General features: G+C 39.5%; 1 protein-coding gene across 2 annotated transcripts in view; it reads left to right on the top strand.

Moving 5' to 3' along the window:
* Positions 1-13490, top strand: part of LOC115370001 (transmembrane protein 87A) — a 228921-nt gene that overhangs the window by 84116 nt on the left and 131315 nt on the right. For both annotated transcript variants that reach the window (XM_030066776.1, XM_030066778.1), the window contains 2 exons: positions 2491-2562; positions 13119-13257. In XM_030066776.1, coding sequence (XP_029922636.1) covers positions 2491-2562; positions 13119-13257 — 211 coding nt within the window. The remainder of the gene's footprint in view (positions 1-2490; positions 2563-13118; positions 13258-13490) is intronic.

The following is a 13490-nucleotide window of genomic DNA, read 5'->3' as shown; positions in this document are numbered from 1 at the left end:
CAAGATGATATTTTGCACACACAAAATTCCACTTGTGCTGACCCGTTTAAGCTTGAAATGGAGTTTTTCAAGCTAAGTACGCAGCAGCTGTGAGGTTGTGATTTTTTCCATTTTAATGTTTTTTGCAAAAAATTGGCAAGTAATTTGGAAATTGACTAGCAAAAATTTGCCCATATTATGGGATGAGGAAAAAAGTGGATTTCCGAGAAATCAGAAAGTTGGATTGCTCAGAAAAGTCATAGCACACTTCTCCCAGTCAAGCCACACTTATTTGATGTATGGGGGTAACGCGAAAACTGTGGGAGACGTAGCAAGTTGTATGAAAGAATAAAGTAAATTAATAATAGTAATAATAATAATAATCATAATAATCATAAGTATGTACAGTGGCAAGAAAAAGTATGTGAACCTTTTGGAATTTCATGGTTTCCTGAATAAATTTTCAGTACAGTTGCTCTGAAAATATAAAAACCTCGATTACATTGGCCAGTCTGAAAAAACTTTACAAGAATACCTTAATTATGCAGTACACTGTCAAAAAATAGTAAGTACATCTTGTATCTCACGAACCCATGCCATGCTAAGTTTGTATTTGTTGACTGAAAGCTGCATCCTTGGTTGACTACTTAGGTAGTAGTTATGTTTGGATTAGCTCATATTGTGTGTAAATGGTTTATTTGTGATAAGGGTAGGCATTATAAGCTCTGCTTCAGCCTACACCTTTTCGGTCAGTCCTTGTTTTTGATTACTTGTGCATTGTTGCTGATATTTTCTTTTTTCCTGTTGCTTCTAATTGACCGAAATAAATCAAAATAAAATAAAATAAAATGTGATCTGATCTCCATCCAAGTCAAGGGTATTGACAAACATAATGTTTCTAAAATAATAACACAACATTTTTTTGATCTTTCATTTCTTTATTGAGCACAACCAAAAATAAATAAATAAATAAATAAAAAAAACTCATAGTAATGACCTCAAAAAAGCTAGTTTTTAGCTAGGTTTTAGCACACCTGGAGTCTTGTAAAGACAATGAGTTTGTAGGTGTGGACTACAGCTACTTTGACTGATATAAACCACTCACACTTTTGGAGTTTGCTCTGTACAAGAGGAACACGCTTATGTGAGCCATGCCTCGCCAAAAAGATCTTTCAGAGGATCTACGATCAAGAATTGTTCATTTACATAAAGCTGGCAAGGGTTACAAAGTTATTTCAAAGACTTTAGAAATTCACCAGTCCACAGTTAGGTAAACAATCTACAAATGGAGACACTCTGGGACTGTTGCTACTCTACCAAGAAGTGGGTGCCCAGTCAAAGTGACACCAAGAGCACAACAAAGACTCATCAGTGAGGTAAAGAAACAACCCCGAATGATAGCCAAATATTTGAAGGCATCATTGGAACTGGCTAACATCTCTGTTCATGAGTCTACAATACGTAAAACATTGAACAAGCAGGGTATCTACGGCAGGACGCCACAAAGGAAGCTGCTGCTTACTAAAAAGAACATTGCTGCATGCCTGAAGTTTGCAAAAGATCCCACTGACACTCCAAGCGGTATTGGCAAAATGTTTTGTGGACTGATGAAACTAATATTGAACTATTTGGAAAAAACACACAGCACTACATCTGGCGTAGAACGGGCATGGCATATCATCATGAAAACATCATCCCAGCTGTAAAGTATGGTAGAGGAAACATCATGATTTGGGCCTGCTTTGCTGCATCAGGGCCTGGCCAGCTTGGAATCATTCAGGGGAAGATGAATTCCCAAGTATATCAGACAGTTCTTCAGGATAATGTGAGACTGTCTGTACGTCAGCTGAAACTGTATAGAAGGTGGGTGATGCAACAGGACAACAACCCAAAACACCGGACCAAGTCCACAACAGAATGGCTTCAGAAAACCAAAATCCGCCTTTTGGAGTGGCCAAGTCAGAGCCCAGACCTCAACCCAATAGAGATGCTATGGATTGACTTGAAGAGAGCCATACACATGAGACGTCCAAAGAATATGACAGAACTAAAGCAGTTCTGCCAGGAAGAATGGGCTAAAATTCCTCCTCAATGATGTGCAGGTCTGATCCACAGCTACAGGAAGTGCCTGGTTGAGGTTATTGCTGCCAAGGGGGGATCAACCAGTTATTAATTCTAAGGGTTCACTTACTTTTTCCACTGCCATTTTGAATGTTGAATGAGTATATTCAATAAAGACATGAAAGATCAGAATTTTTTTGTGTTATTATTTTAAGCACATTATGTTTCTCAATGCCATTGACTTAGATGAAGATCAGATCACATTTTATGACAAATTTATTCAGAAAACCATGAAATTCCAAAAGGTTCACATACTTTTTCTTGTCACTGTATAATAGTAATATGTGTCTGCTGTGCAGCAGGCACATAAATAAGTATGCATGACAAAAAGATGTTTTGTTCTCTCTCTCTCTCTCTCTCTCTCTCTCTCTCTCTCTCTCTGTTTCTCAGAATGAAGCAACACATACAGCTCCGTCTGCTCCAGGACAAGCAGGGAAACCTGCTGCTGTCACTCCTCAGAAGGTCAGTCAGTCACAGCCAACACTGACAGCAAAGCTGCAGTCTGCTTAACAGCAACAAAAACTACAAATCCTGCAGGTTACAGTTTTGCAAGATTTGCAGCGTGTTTCCCAGTGTCTCCTTTGTTACCCAACTTCCCTGAAGGAACCCTGCATAATTTGGCACAAATCGACCACTAGATGGTGCTTTTAAAGAAGTTTTAATATTGCGAGTTATTCAGAAGAAATTTTTCAGACTGGTTCAGGAATCAAACTCACACGGCCACCAGCAGGTGTTGCTATAATTAAGGTCAATGTGTTTTGTCTGATAACTCCCAAACCGTAAGTGGCACATTCAAATGCCTTATATCCAGGCGTTCTGTGGGTGGAGACGAATCTCTTGATATAGGCCATGCCAATTTCCACCGTTTTTTTCCGCAAAAACCGTGACTCAAATTTCAAACTCCTCCTAGGCCATAAGTCCGACCACACACCCTGTCCGAAATTATTTTTGACCTGGAACCTGAGACTCACTTGGAACACGTGGGCTCCACGGGAGGTTGGATCTGACCACACAAGGACCCCGCTCATACCTGCTTGCATGTCTAGTTTTTATTCTTCCACAGGTAAAACTGATACTGGAGCCTAAACTGTAATAGTTATGTAAAGGAAACTACAGGGGCTGGTACAGATAGTGGCACGTACTTCAGGCACAAAAAATTGCACGTCGTCCAATAGGGGGCACTAAGGGTCAACGTGTTTGGGCCTATAATTCCCAAACCGTAAGTTGCACATTCAAATGCCTTATTTCCACGCGTTCGGTGGCTCAAGACAAATTACGTGATATAGGCCATGCCCATTTCCGCCTCTAATTTTTTTCCCCAAAAAAATCACAAAATTTGCACAATCAAGAATTGAGAACTCCTCCGAGGCTGTAAGTCCAATTGCCACGAAACGTGGCACACAGAATCTACCGACCCTTAAACCAAAAAGTTGTCCAAAGAATTTTGATTTGATGAAAAATGCCAAAGTTACAAATTTTTACTTCTTCCCCGAACAACACTAAATAAGAAGTGTGTCATATCTATTGAACCGTCAGTCTGATTAACACGAAACTTAATTTTCTTAGTTCCCCAACTCCCTAGAGGGTCCCTGCAAAATTTGGAGTCAATTGGCCACTAGAGGGCAGCAAAACTAAAATTCGCAATTTTCCCCGAAAAAAACAATGTCAGATTAACATGAAATTTGGAGGAGTCATTTCCTAAATCCTTCAGAATGCAGTGAATGCAACAAATCGACTGCTACATGGTGCTTTTATGCAAGAAAAACTTTTTTGTCGCCGTTTTTAGCGACTTTAAAGCCTGTGGACCCACTGGCGACCCCGCCTGAAATGATTTTTTAGCGTGCAGCCCAAACCATAACACTTATTCAGAATAAAATTAACATGGAGGTAGGGCTGGGTGATTATGGTAGAAATCAAAATCACGATTAATTGAACATTTTACCTCGATTACAATTAATGAACAATTATTACCGATTATTATAGGTTGAATCTTTTGCAAACAAATCGGCAATGTCAAACTACAAAAAGCTGCATCTCTTCTAAACAAATATTATTTCAAGTAATATTATTGCTATATTATTATTAGGAGTAGTATATACAGTACAGGCCAAAAGTTTGGACACACCTTCTCATTCAATGCGTTTTCTTTATTTTCAGGACTATTTACATTGTAGATTCTAACTGAAGGAATCAAAACTATGAATGAACACGTGGAGTTATGTACTTAACAAAAAAAGGTGAAATAACTGAAAACATGTTTTATATTCTAGTTTCTTCAAAATAGCCACCCTTTGCTCTGATTACTGCTTTGCACACTCTTGGCATTCTCTCGATGAGCTTCAAGAGGTAGTCACCTGAAATGGTTTTCCAACAGTCTTGAAGGAGTTCCCAGAGGTGTTTAGCACTTGCGGGCCCCTTTGCCTTCACTCTGTGGTCCAGCTCACCCCAAACCATCTCGATTGGGTTCAGGTCCGGTGACTGTGGAGGCCAGGTCATCTGCCACAGCACTCCATCACTCTCCTTCTTGGTCAAATAGCCCTTACACAGCCTGGAGGTGTGTTTGGGGTCATTGTCCTGTTGAAAAATAAATGATGGTCCAACTAAACACAAACCGGATGGGATGGCATGTCGCTGCAGGATGCTGTGGTAGCCATGCTGGTTCAGTGTGCCTTCAATTTTGAATAAATCCCCAACAGTGTCACCAGCAAAACACCCCCACACCATCACACCTCCTCCTCCATGCTTCACAGTGGGAACCAGCCATGTGGAATCCATCCGTTCACCTTTTCTGCGTCTCACAAAGACACGGCGGTTGGAACCAAAGATCTCAAATTTGGACTCATCAGACCAAAGCACAGATTTCCACTGGTCTAATGTCCATTCCTTGTGTTTCTTGGCCCAAACAAATCTCTTCTGCTTGTTGCCTCTCCTTAGCAGTGGTTTCCTAGCAGCTATTTGACCATGAAGGCCTGATTCGCGCAGTCTCCTCTTAACAGCTGTTCTAGAGATGGGTCTGCTGCTAGAACTCTGTGTGGCATTTATCTGGTCTCTGATCTGAGCTGCTGTTAACTTGCGATTTCTGAGACTGGTGACTCGGATGAACTTGTCCTCAGAAGCAGAGGTGACTCTTGGTCTTCCTTTCCTGGGTCGGTCCACATGTGTGCCAGTTTCTTTGTAGCGCTTGATGGTTTTTGCGACTCCGCTTGGGGACACATTTAAAGTTTTTGCAATTTTCCGGACTGACTGACCTTCATTTCTTAAAGTAATGATGGCCACTCGTTTTTCTTTAGTTAGCTGATTGGTTCTTGCCATAATATGAATTTTAACAGTTGTCCAATAGGGCTGTCGGCTGTGTAGTAACCTGACTTCTGCACAACACAACTGATGGTCCCAACCCCATTGATAAAGCAAGAAATTCCACTAATTAACCCTGATAAGGCACACCTTTGAAGTGAAAACCATTTCAGGTGACTACCTCTTGAAGCTCATCGAGAGAATGCCAAGAGTGTGCAAAGCAGTAATCAGAGCAAAGGGTGGCTATTTTGAAGAAACTAGAATATAAAACATGTTTTCAGTTATTTCACCTTTTTTTGTTAAGTACATAACTCCACATGTGTTCATTCATAGTTTTGATTCCTTCAGTGAGAATCTACAATGTAAATAGTCATGAAAATAAAGAAAACGCATTGAATGAGAAGGTATGTCCAAACTTTTGGCCTGTACTGTATATATATATATATATATATATATATATATATATATATATATATATATATATATATGCACTAATCATAATATAGTGTGCCTGCATAGGAAGCAGGCTATATAAATTTCTCATAATTTTGCTCCCTAATTATTATTATTATCATTATTATTATTATTAGTAGTAGTAGTAGTAGTACAATAATTAATCATCAGTATCTAGGCTATATATCAATATTATTCTTATTTTTATTCACCACCCAGAATCACGGAGCGACGGACGTATGATGTCATGACGTCAGTTAGCTTCTGTTGTTCTTAGCAGCCAAGCAGTGTGCTGGTTGTGAGCTATAAGATGCGGTGAGGCTCTTTAGGCGTCTCTCTTTTTAATCCGTGCTGCTTAAACTGCTGGAAGTTTGCTGTGTACAGCCTGAGTGAGGAGGAACGGACCGTGTTTACGATGACAACAGGAGCATTTTGTGATGTGACGTGTTGTGGTGTGGTAACCGGAATAACCGACATGGGCAGGATTATGTCAGTTAAGGGCCCTAAATGTCGGTTTTGATTATTTTTTGATTAATTGCCCAGCCCTACATGGAGTTTCTAACTTGTGCAGGAATCTCACACACCAAAATTTACATTTGAGATCTGAGAGTACAGACCTTCCATACTTATTTTTTACAGTAAAATATATAATTCAATCAATGACTTGTTCATAATGTAATTTGCGTACTCGAATATTGAAATCACTGAAAATACCCATCCCTACTATATAGAATGACCTATTTTGACATGTAGTGGAATTGCAAATGGAACACACTTTGTAACAATCAACAGTCCTCATGTTCCCCATTCTATGTAATTAATGGCAACAAAGGTGTACCAAATGGCCAAATTCTTCTTCTGCCTGATTTTATGGTGGTGGCAACCTCCTTAAAGCACACTACTGCCCCTAGTGTACGGGAATGCGCACTGCAAGAATCTCTTCGCACCACTTGGCAAGACCGGCACATAAAGGTTGCTGGGAAGTGACGTCGGGGGAGATCGTCAGAGAGCTGCAGAGTGAGCACTCCAAAGACAGCACGCCAAGGCCAAGCCAGACGAGGAAGTTGAATCTCCCTTCCGTGCGCGAAGCAGCGAGACAGCTGTCTTCACTCCCTCTCCCCGCAGTGCCTGCTTGGACCATCACAGGTCGGCAAAATTGGAGAAGTACGGGATACGGGGCATAGTAAGACTCTTGGCTAAAAAGTTACTTGGAAGATAGAGTACAATGTGTTCAAATCAACAATACAAGGTTAGAATTTAGGAAGATCACCTGTGGTGTACCCCAAGGGTTGGTGATTGGTCCAAAACTGTTCATAATGTAGGCTATATAAATGATGTTTGTAATATTTCTAAATCGTTAAATTGTGTCATATTCGCAAATGACACAAATTTGATTTGTTCAGGGAAAAATTTGATGGAACTTTTGTGTGCTGTTGAAAGGGACTTGGAAGTACTAAAATTTTGGTTTGATGTAAATAAATTGTCTTTAAATATTAAGAAAACTAAATGTATGGTCTTTGGAAATAAAAGGGTAACTGATTTGGACATAAAATTCAAAATTCAAAATTTTGCAACAAAATTTCTAGGCGTTGTGATTGACGACGAAATAACTTGGAAACAACATATTGAATACATCAAAGGTAAAATATCAAAGACAGCAGCAATATTTAAATTTAAAGATGTGTTAGTTGTAGGGCCTTGTATATCATTTGTTGTTCCTTGGTGTGGAGTTGTGGGGCTCGGCTTTTAAAACACGTATAAATTACTTCAAAAATGAGCCATACGTATTATAAATAAGGCTTGTTACTATGACCACACAAATCCGCTGTTTATAAAGTCGCACATTATGAAATTTAAGGATTTAGTTGATTATAAAATAATGCAAATTATGTTCAGAGCTAAAACAGAGCTGCTCCCAGACAGCATACAAAAATTCTTCTCACTAAAGGAATGTAAATATAATTTGAGAGGTGTTGCTAAGTTTACTATACAAAAAGCTAAAAAAGAGTTTAAAAGGAGATGTATTTCTATTGTTGGGGTAAAACTCTGGAATGATGCTGATGAAAATATAAGGATGTAATTTGCTTTTGGTTTTCAAAAAATGGTTTATAATTCTATTTTTGAGGGTTATAAAAGTGAAGGATGATTATTGTAGAAACTGGTACTGCTATTATTACTTACTTAATTCAGGATGGTAGAAGATAAACGGATAAATTAAAGGATAGGCATATAAAAGCTTTTGCTTCAGCCTATACCTTTTTCAGTCGCCACCAAATACAGTCTGTTCATAATGTGGTTTATATTGTTTAAAGATTATTTTCTATGTATACTTTATATTGTTTATGTAAATGGCATAAAATACTACTACTACTACTGCTACTACAAATATATACCTGACAGAGACGACTGACTGTTTATGGTGCCGTGGCGGCGAGCACCGTATTATTTTTTCTTTTTTATTTGAGGAGCTTTCTCTTTCAGCTATCTATGATAGACAAGTTCGGTGGAAGGCACAGTCCATCTTAGCCAGTCTTGACCACCCTCTCTTGTAAGACTTTGTTCTTCTCCCTTCTGGGCGGAGATACAGGTACCCCAGGGTTAAAAGTAATAGATTCAAATTTTCCTTTGTTCTTAATGCAATAAATGCACTTAACTTGCATCAGTAACTTGCACAGTAGCACTTTATTGTAGCACTTTACTGACTTGACTGCACCAGCACTTTATTAGGGCTTGCACTTTATTGTTAACTAGGGATATTTTATTTTACTTGACAAACAGATGCATTTTATTCATTCATTCATTGAATTCTTATTCATGGTTGTTTCTTTACTGTTTTTATTGTTGTGACTGGCCTTTTGCATGTTGTTTTGTATATACACTACTCACAAAAAGTTAGGGATATTCGGCTTTCGGGTGAAATTTCAGGATGAACCTAAAATGCATTATAACCTTTACAGGTGAACTTAATGTGACCTTCTGTAAACTTTTGAATGCACATGTCCAACTGTTCAATGTTTCAGTACTTTTTGCACAAGTTGCTGTTCTCTAACAAGAAGCTTAACGACAAAATTCACATCAGGTGTTTGATCCATGAATCGACCAATAAATTTCCTGGTTCAATTAGAATTGGTATTTAAACAGTCCTCCTCATCATGCTGTTCACATTTTGACATCATGAGACCAAGACTACACCTAACAATTGATCAGCAACACCTCGCCATTGCGAGGCTTCAAACAGGATGTTCTCAGACGGAAGTGGCCACTGAGCTTAGAGTGTCACAGAGTGTCATCAGCAGGTTGCAACAGAGATACAGAGAGACTGGAAGAGTCACAGAAAGGCATAGAAGTGGACGTCCTTTGGCCCCATCCCACACTGATGACTGCTTCATTGTGAACAGTGCCCTGCGGAACCGGATGATGAATGCCACTCAACTCCAGGCACGTTTAAGGGAGGTGAGAGGCACCCAAGTGTCATGTCAGACCATTCGAAACCGTTTACATCAGCATGGTCTGCGTGCTAGACGACCTGCAAGGGTACCTGACCACACCACCAGGCACAGGTGTCATCATCTTGCATGGGCCAGGGAGCATTTATGGTGGACGAGGGACCAGTGGGCCTCAGTGCTGTTCTCTGATGAAAGCTGATTCAAGTTGAGCAGAAATGATGGCCGCCAACGATGTTGGAGACATCAAGGAGAGCACTATGCATCAGCCACTGTTGTCACCAGACGAGCCTTTGGTGGTGGTGGTGTTACTGTGTGGGCAGGTGAGTCTAGTCAGTACAGAACTGCCCTACACTTTGTGAATGGTACAGTGACAAGCCCATACTACCTGAATAACATCACTAATCCAGTCATTGTGCCCCTGCATGAACAACATAGGCCTAATTTCATCTTCATGGACGACAATGCTCCAGCTCATCGAGGTCGCATGATTAGGGAACGGCTGCTGGAGACTGGGGTACCTCAAATGGAGTGGCCTGCACTTTCTCCAGACCTGAATCCCATAGAAAACCTATGGGATCAGCTGAGTCGCTGTGTAGAGACTCGTAACTCTGTACCCCAGAACCTCAATGACCTGAGGGCCGCCTTTCAAGAAGAGTGGGATGCCATGCCTCAGCAGACAATAACTCGACTTGTGAACAGCATGAGACATCGTTGTCAAGCTGTAATTGATGTTCAAGGGCACATGACAAGTTATTGAGACATTGACATTTTTGTTGTGGTATACCCACCACTGTTGTTGGCTTTTGTTTCAATAAATTGTTTGAGATGAGGAAATCACCAGTGTATGCTTCTACTTAAATGCCCTACTTTCGTGATATAATATCACTGTAGCATGAACTTTTTACATTTTCCATAAATTTCACCCGAAAGCCAAATATCCCTAACTTTTTGTGAGTAGTGTATGTCTTGTCCTCTACTGCAAGCTGAATTTCCCCTCGAGGGACAATAAAAATCTGAAATCTGAAGACCTCCAAGAAGAGAGTGATTTTTGTTTGTGGGTTTTGTGGTGGCGTTTTTGTGGGGAAAAAAAAGACAACATTTTTTGTTGAAATGAATGTGTGAAAAAGAAAAGGACTGATAATATTTTTGTTTGTTGTTTTTGTGAGGAAGGACTGAAAATAATTTTTTGTGGACTAAAACTTTTTTATGTGAAAACAGGACTGAAATAATTTTGAGAAGAAAACAAAGACTGAAGTTTGGTTGATACATTTTGCGGAAAAATCAAGAAAAGAAAGGACTGAAAATAATTTTGTGTTATAATTTTGTGTGAGAAAAAAGGTAACTTGAGTTGCATTTTGGGGTTGTATTGTGTCAACATATATAAACTAGGCAAAAAAAGTTCTGCACCACTTTTTAAGTGTATAATTTCTCCCCTTTATTTATACCCAATAGTGTCGTATCTTATACCATTGTAAAGCCTGATTCATTCTCTTTCCAATGAGATACAACTCATAAGGATCCTGCATTTCAGGAATGAGTGACACCGGTAATTGTGTGGGAAGCGACCATTTTTTTTTTTGACAAAATCCCATCCAATATTTTTTCAGTTGATCATTTCTCCCATTTAACAATACCGATTAGTGTTGTCTTTTATACTGTTAGAAAGCCTGATTAGTCCCCTTTTCAATGAGAAATAACAGGGTTTCCTCTAGGATTTACCTCTAGGATTTAACCCTAACCCTAACCCTAACCCTAACCCCCCCCCCCCCCCCCCCCCCCCCCCGCTCCCTATTTAACAATATATTCAATTATTATTATTCTTTTCTTTTTAAATGTAAATTACTTCTCACACAGACCTAACAATTCAGCTACCAATGAATGAGCAGTAGTATGCATGTGATAACATAGATTGAAAAATAAGCCGAAGTGACACCTCTTCTCTGAATAGACAAGCTAAGCCAGTGTACTGCTGTAAGCCAGTGAAGATAGAGCAGAGTGGCAACTCTTTGCTTTGTTACACAATCTATGTCAGTGTGCTGCTGTAGCTGGAAAGTTTCTTTGCCTTTTGGACTGGTACGGTGCCGGTGCAGTTGTTGTAATGTTTTTTCTTGGTGGTGCAGGTGCAGGTGAAACCACTGGAGGGGTTGTGCCACCCAGATTTGCTTCCCTCCATGTGATTTTCCCCAGACATACGTCCATATTCCACACAAAATCAGCATTTCATTCAAATTATGTCAAATTCGGTGATATTCCGCGTTAAAAAATAGATTGCGTTTTATTTGGCAAATTTCGTGATCGTGGAAATTATGGGCCCTACAATGTAAACATTAACGATAACATTAGGGTCGTTTTCACAGGCTTGACCAAAAAAATGGATTAAATTTAATCTTGCCCAGGTACCTTTCTCTTGCCCTTTTCTCTCCCTCTGCGAGCGCACAGCAGTAATAATCAAACAGGCAAGTGATGACTAAAGTTAATTGCAGTGTAATGTAAAATTTCATGATATTTAAATTATCATTTCAAACTGATTATATTATATATATTATAGTATATTTGCGCAAATAAAGGCTACATAGCCTATATATGTGTATATATATCCATTTAAAATTGTTTTAACATCTGGAAGAAAAAAAAAAATCATCATTCCGAAGGTGTGGCGGCTTTTATTTTGCCATGGCGGTGCGCCACTATGAATTAGCAGAAACCCTGAATAAGTTGTAAGGATTGTCAATCGATTGGTATGACCAACATGGCTAAACATGCCCCCACCCCCCCCCCACCCCCCCCCCCCCCCCCCACCCCTTTTTGAGGCGAGACTAGACTGAATACACTGAAAAAGTGGTGCAAAACTTTTTTTGCCTAGTATATATTTCTCTTATTTGAAAAGAAAAACATGTTGGGTTTCCTTATTTACGTACTTGCCATTGTTTTTTTTTGTTTTGTTTTTTTTTGGTTGTTCAGTTTAATACTTGAACATCCTTTGTGTTGGGTTTTTGAGTGAAGGTTTTTTCACTTATTTTTTGACTTTGACTAAGACAAAAGCAAACAATACAAGGAAATTTGACAGGCTTGCAACCTGACTGGCACCCCAGAAATAAACAAATAACAAAGAAATAAATTACTAAAATCCTCCAAACTAAGAAAAACTGGCACAACTTGAGACCTGAGAGTCGCCTGGGACGCACAGGCTTTGGGGTCCAACTTGCGTGGACTCCGTGGCGAGCTGGGTCCAACTTGCGTGGGGGAGCTTGGACCCTGGTAATACCCGCTTACAGGTGTAATTAATAAAGTCATTTGTAATGTGGCTATTATGATCCAACAGGTAGAGCCAAATAACAGGCCAGTTTGGCCAAGATCTGGTTTTATACTTCTTGTTGATTGTTTCAGGAAGCCTGTTCAAAATTTAAAGGTTAAACTGTTAGATGAGAATTTTGGACAGATCTTCATTTTTATTATTTTGTCTTTGTTGCTAACCGCTCCTCACCTTTCAATCAAACGATGTGTGGTGGCAGGACTTGGATTTCTTGTTGAAGCAGGTTAAGTTTCTCTTTTCTTTTTCTGGTCAGACAGGTTAATTGCTGCTCATGCTAACTACACAGTTCTTCTTCTGTTTATTCCAAACAATTTGGAAAGTGCATCACTTCCTGTGCAGCAGGAAAAAGCCACCAGACACCAAGCATTTAGAACAGACTAGGGAAAAGATACATGAACTGGGTGTAGACTGGATTGCTGCTAATGTTACAGCAGTCAACAGTGAGAATCAAAACAAATTTGTCTATAATGTCTTGATAAAAAACACTTCCTGACTTAAATTTTGTTGTTCAGGCCATCAACAATTCTCACTTTGACGCCGTAGCTGTGAGCTGGGAGGACGGACCCTACATGTTCATCCTGCACATCGTTGAGATCAAAGACAGGAAATCTGCCGTGGCTAATATGCTGCCAAAACCATGGAGCTTACAGTGTGAGCATACACCCACACACACGCTTACATTCACAAACATAAGTTTAACCGAGAGATGATATCATGCAGAAGTCTTTTTCTAGATTAACGCCTTCAAAATTAAGCTGAAAGTTGAAATGGTTTCTCTTCACCGGAGAGAAGTGTGCCATGTTACATTTATTTGTCTTACATCAAATAAATACCAGTTACCTCTACGTTCTCTGACTTGTGCAGCTGCCACACTTAACCCATTT

This window comes from Myripristis murdjan, chromosome 13 (genome assembly GCF_902150065.1).
Source record: "Myripristis murdjan chromosome 13, fMyrMur1.1, whole genome shotgun sequence".
NCBI classification, from domain to species: Eukaryota; Metazoa; Chordata; class Actinopteri; order Holocentriformes; family Holocentridae; genus Myripristis; species Myripristis murdjan.
This window is presented reverse-complemented; position numbering and strand designations above follow the sequence as displayed.